Raw genomic sequence first — 6102 nt, forward strand, 5'->3', positions numbered from 1 at the left:
TGTGCAATACTGTATGTGTCTGTGTATGTATGTGTGCGCGCGCGTGTGTGTGCATGCCTGTATGTGTCTGTGTATGTATGTGTGCGCGCATGTGTGTGCATGCCTGTGTGTGTGTGTGTGTGTGTATCAGTCTCCCTCTCTGGTGTACTGATGAAATGTGTCAGGCGACACAGTTAGCCCCTCCCCTTGGCCCCCACTGTTGCTCCAGCAGTGCCCTCTCTAACGCTAAAGCATAGCCGCGGTCAGGCAGAAAGAACGCTGAGGAGCAGGGTTAACGCTAACCGATCTTCTGGATTATGTAACTATCAAATTACTTCCCTTTCTACCTTCATATGTGAAAACACATTACATAAGGACTGTGTTTGTGGGCTGAATCAGCCCTTTTTCTTAAAGGTACAAAAAAAAAAAAAAAATTCTTCATGATTCTTCTGTTTAAAGGCACAGTGACACCATTTCAGAGGCGTCCCCCTTGTGTCGGCGACTCGTCCAGAGTTCGAGGGGGAGAGAGATAAGGAGAGCGTGAAAGCGAGAGAGAGCGAGAGAGATTTGTCTGCCAGTACCATACTGCGTGGTTTAGTCGCGGACAGATGTAAAACTAGACTCCAGATCAGAGTGAAAAACTCCGTTTGCCTGGGCAAAAAAACGCTGGTGTGCGCAAAGCAGTCAGTGTGCGTTCGCTGAAGCAAGAATTCTCAGAACCGTCTGTTCCTGTAAAGGGAGAGAATTTATCTGAGTGATAAGAAATTAGATTGTGTAAACGTATCACACAGGGTTGAGTTGAAAATCAGCTGCAGGTTGTTCTCAGAGACCTGTGAACTGGTATCTGTGTCAAAAATGATTTTTTTTTTCCTTTCTTGTTTGATTTATCACCTTTTCTTTAAAATTAGCATGATTAGTCATTTATTCAAATCCCCATACAGTTTCCAGAAGATGGTTACATTTAATGCAACAACGACAAAATAGTTCACGAAAATGATGATTTTGCACCACACATGAAACTGAATTCTACACAGTTTCACTCTTTTACCCTGAACTACCTTTATTCATGCCCCGCAACACACACACAGACACACAAAGACTCACACACACACGCACACACACACATACGCACGCACGCACATACACACTCACAAACACACACAGACACACACACACACACACACCATACAACTTGCTGGGTACAGCTATTTTAGAATAAGAACGTCTTGGAACAAATGAAACATCTCTTGTCCTGTTCCTATGTAAACATGGTTCAGAATGTGTCACGTAAGCAGGGTGACACTCAAAGGTCCGTGACCTATAATGAGAGATAGGTAAAGTTAGCTGTCTGTATCAAAGTCCTCGGGGGGGGGGGGGGGGGGGGGGGGGGGGGGGGACTTTATTTACAGTCTGTAATCCACACACGCACATTCATGCCATCATCTAAACACTGACCTCTAGTGGGAGGTTATGAGTGGATGAGTGATTGATGTGGTGGTTATAAGTTAAGAGATAGAAACAGATTAATCTTTGACTGCCACCATAGAAAGGTAACAGACTGTGGTTAACAGACCCTGAGGTGTGTAAGTGACACGTTTACTGAACGTTTATTGAATGTTGTGAGATTCGGGGGACATCAGAGACAGGAAGGTGTATTCGTAGATACTGCAAATGATAGTGATTTTGTGAGATGTATTGGCTTTTGGTTTTGGTTTTCTTTACGAAAATAAGTTTGTTTGCCTGTCCAAAAAAAAAAAATTTGCTTCTTAAGAGTTCTTCATGAGAGGCATTGCTCAGTTGTTGGTTGGTTGGTTGGTTGTTTGTAAAATTAGTTTGTTTACCTTTCAAAAAAAAAAAAGAAACAGCATATTTGCAGTGGCTGTTTGGTCTCATTGCTGTAATCCAGCAAGGCAGCTTTGAGACAACTCCATTTCTTTAAAAACTTTTCAGCTTCACTGAGCTCCATGATCCTGGTCCAAGATTTTCAAACTGTTGCCTAAAACAGCTGTTCTAGAAAAAAAAGAAACGGAGAAAATAAAACCCTAGTCGAATTAAATGAACATCGCCAATAATAAACACCACATTCACAGAAACACTTAGCATAAATATGCAGGTGAAGTGACAAATTGTTCTGTCAGTTAATCAATTCAGATTTTCTCTCGACTCTTCCCCTTCAGGGTGGGCGAGGCTAGAATCTGCATTAAGAAAATAACACCAGAGAGAGTTTAAAAGCCTTTGTTCTCTTAGTCTGTCTCTTTGACTCCTTTGTGTGACAGGTACCTGTAGTTTCTCCTGGATTCTGGCCAGGAAAAACAGGGTCGTGAAGTTTGATGGCTTTTCTGCGAGAGTCTGTTTTGGCTAACTGTTAATTCAGTAACCCTGTAGCGATTTCCATAGGTTTCAACCAGTGCATTCACTCCACAGAAATTACTCATTTTTTTCTCCTCCACAAATGTGATGTTTATATGGCTATAAATGTCAGCACTGCTGTTTAATGATGTCTTGAGTTTTGGGAGATTTATGGCCTTCTTGCCCTGAGCTGACGGCTTTGTCAAACAGGCAATTCACCGAAAAGCTTTAAAGTGTAGTGAATCAGTGGTCATAGAGCAATTCCGTGTGAACATGTATGTGTTTCAGATGATTCAAATGAGCTCTTTAAAACATTCAAACAAGGTACATACTGAAATGATTTCGAATGTTTTAGATATGAAATTAAAATCTAACTTATAGAAGCAGAGGGCTACAGATAAGATCTTGATAAAATGTTGGAGACTGGGTCAGATGTTTAAAAAAAGACACGCGCGCGCACACACACACACACACACACACACTAAAGGATAAAATTAAAACAGACCGAGGTGCATCAACCTCATATCACACATAATCAGAACGCTGTTTTTCCAAAACTGCTGACTCACTTTCCATTCTATTTTCTTTCTTTCTTTTGTAAAGGTCTGCCAGTTTGTGGTATCGGTGAACGGGCTGAATGTGCTGAATTTGGACTACAGGACGGTCAGCAACCTCATCCTGACTGGACCCAGAACTATCGTAATGGAAGTCATGGAAGAAATCGATTACTGAAGATGACCGACCAACTGAACGACTGCTCTCTTTCCCTCCAAAGACACGGGAACACGCTCCGAACCATCAAACGGAATATTCCGGAAGCAAGAGAGAGAGAGAGACCATTGTCTGTCACGCCTGCACCTCAGCATCGTCATCGTCATTGCTATGTGTGTTGATCACAACTATTCTCTGTTTAAACTGAAAGGAAAGAGATGGGTCGCGAAAAAAAGTCTTGTCTCTTTAAAAAAAAAAAAAAAAAAAAACCTTGGTGCCTCTCGATAACCTCGCCAACAACTGTTACTGCCCACAGAGGAAAAGAGAGGAGTGGAAAAGGGACAAAGAGGAGATGGAGAAGTTCTATTGTTAAATAAAAGGCAACGGCTGTGTGTCTTTTGTGTAGCAAACATTGTACAGAAAACTGTCACAGAGAACACTTTTCATGTTTTCAGACAATAGTCAGGGGGCCAAAGGCATTAGCGACACGAAAAACGTCCAAAAAAAAAAAAAAAAAAAGAACTTTGTTCTATTCTGGCAGCTTGGCATCGATTCATTCTGTGTCGTTATTGCTTTGTGCCAATCGGATGACTACAAAGTGCCATTTTCCGCACAGTGTGTTAAAGAGCATAGGTGGGCCGGGCACTGGATGATGTGTGTAGGTGTTTAATTACGCGTGCCAGGCATTTGTGCCTGTGTGTGTGCGTAACGGCTGTTTTTCAGAAGGATGGAAATGTCAAGAGGTCGAATATGGACTCAGCGACACTGTTAGTTCCTTTTCAAGCAAGGACATCGCATGTTCCCCCATTGTCCATGCGGGACAGAAGTATATCAGCTAGTGAATAATTTATTCACATAACCATATATGTATTTCCCAACAACAAAGCACTAATAGATTCTATAGTTGTTCTATAGTGAAGCCGTTGCTAAGCTGTGAGGTTCTCGCATTTTTATTAATCTTTTATCTCAGTGATGGACTACAGCTGCGCCTTGTCAGTACCTCTAATGGTAACAGGAAAGCAATCAAATAATCCTCTGTATAATGTGAATTGCATTGAGGAAAATATCGGGTGTTGATATTGTCTTTGTGTCAAAGCCCAGCAGCCCATTAAACGGCGAGAATTATTGTTAGATCACTCATATATTTACAAAAAGATGTGTTATTACCGTAAAAAGAAAGGGGGCAGGAACTTATCATTTAGTTTACACCAAAGCGTACAATGAGATAATAAATGTAGAATTTGAACTCCGAGACACGTTCCGTTAGATACATCAAAAAGATACTGAAAAGACGTCTGGCGTTTTTTAGAACATAGTTGTGTTATGGAAACATGCATGCTGGAATGTAACTAGTTAGCTTGTTTGTGCTTACAATCCAGTTATCTGTTATGGTCACGATAGCACTGATTTGTTTCTTCAGTGTGTACGGTATGAACGTATGACGGCAGGACATCGATTATACCGCGGACTGTACGTATTCTTAAAGAAATGGTACATCTTTTCACCATTATGACCTTCACTGTCTGTAACAACATTTTGTATGGCTAAAAACAGTGAATGCTCACGAGGCCTAGACTAGACGTCGCCTTTCACACCGAACTTGCCGTGTCATCATTTTCATTGCCATTGCACACCTAAGGTGACATGATAAAATACACTGTATGAAAGTTTAATATAGCGTAATACCCCATGTTTTGTCTAAAATCTTAATATATACCGAAGGTTGAAAAGACACCCACATAATCTTGCGTTTAGATAAGAATCTGAGTGATTTGAGGTAAAAATCCACAGGAAACGATATAAATGTAGCGGGGACTTCGATGTAGGGTGCAGTCTCTCAAATCAACATGGTATGACAAGACTTGTTTGTCAGCGATGAAACTTTGCTATCACGGCCTGTGGCTCGCGTTTAATCTCCATCGACAGATGCTATTGCGGTGACAATGGTGAAAAGAAGAAAAACTGAACCACAGTCGATTTTAAGTGGCCATTTGTGCGTGAAACCATTCCTTAACTCTACAACGTAAAGTGTGCCATGCTCTGTGAAAAATGTAGTATTCTTAAAATTGTACTGAGAGATGATGAAAGGCTAACGGCGCGACAGAGTCCATCAAATGGGCCAACGGTCACAGTGCTATGCACGAAGGTAATAAACTTGAATCATTTTGCCTTAACAAGCTTTATGTAGCTGCTAATCCTCACCACCGGTGGTCACGTAATATATTTTGCTAATCCCAAGAAATTAACTTTGCATCTCTGTTTGATCTTTAGGTTAAAACTATGTGCTTATTGTGTTGTGTAGTGATGCTGACAATCAACTGGGGTTTTTTGTTTGTTTGTCTGTTTGTTTGTTTGTCTGTCTGTTTGTTATTCTCACAAACTCGGGATACTGTTGCCACAACGAGAAGGTAGTCACGGCTTTTGACAGGTTACAGCTATATGCTAACAATGCTGCGATGCAACAGAAGAATTAATGCAGCAATTAAGAGTTGCTTTGAGGAAAATCTCCGCCATCACCTCACGATATCGCAATGTGTCTGCATATAGCACATAAGAGTTTTATAATGGACTCTCCTTATGATTATCGCGATTTGTGGCATCACGTTTAGAGTTAGTCTACCCCTTTGGTGTTTAGTTACGGAGCTTTCAAGTACTGTTTTGTTCATTGTTGCCTATGTGTTTTATTAAAGGTGTAAGTTTTATTTCAGACCTGTCTGTTGTGTTGTTTTTAATGTACATTGTCAGTTAATGTACGGTATCAAACTAGCTCACTCATTCACTTTAAGGGTCACAAATCTGCTTCCAGCCTCCCACATTTGCAAAATAATCCGATGATTTTCTAAAGAAATGGCCACATAAAACGCATTACAGCAAAAAATGACGTATGTAGTACAATGAGCGTCATAATAATTCTGTAACACGTAAGAATTCTACGCATGATGAAGCATCAGTTGGTGCGCAAATTACTGAAACTATGGGCCTCAAATGAGAGTAATGTGAAATTCCAAGTCCATCATAATTTGAAAACATATCTGCAAATGATCTCCCCTGTAAATAAATAAA

General features: G+C 40.7%; 1 protein-coding gene across 1 annotated transcript in view; it reads left to right on the plus strand.

Moving 5' to 3' along the window:
- The window catches only part of deptor (DEP domain containing MTOR-interacting protein), a 35433-nt gene extending 29687 nt beyond the window's left edge, over positions 1-5746 (plus strand). The window contains exon 10 of the mRNA XM_030781105.1: positions 2932-5746. Coding sequence (XP_030636965.1) covers positions 2932-3060 — 129 coding nt within the window. The 3' untranslated portion in view covers positions 3061-5746. The remainder of the gene's footprint in view (positions 1-2931) is intronic.
- The last annotated feature ends 356 nt before the right edge of the window (positions 5747-6102 follow it).

This window comes from Chanos chanos, chromosome 8 (genome assembly GCF_902362185.1).
Source record: "Chanos chanos chromosome 8, fChaCha1.1, whole genome shotgun sequence".
Taxonomy (NCBI): Eukaryota; Metazoa; Chordata; class Actinopteri; order Gonorynchiformes; family Chanidae; genus Chanos; species Chanos chanos.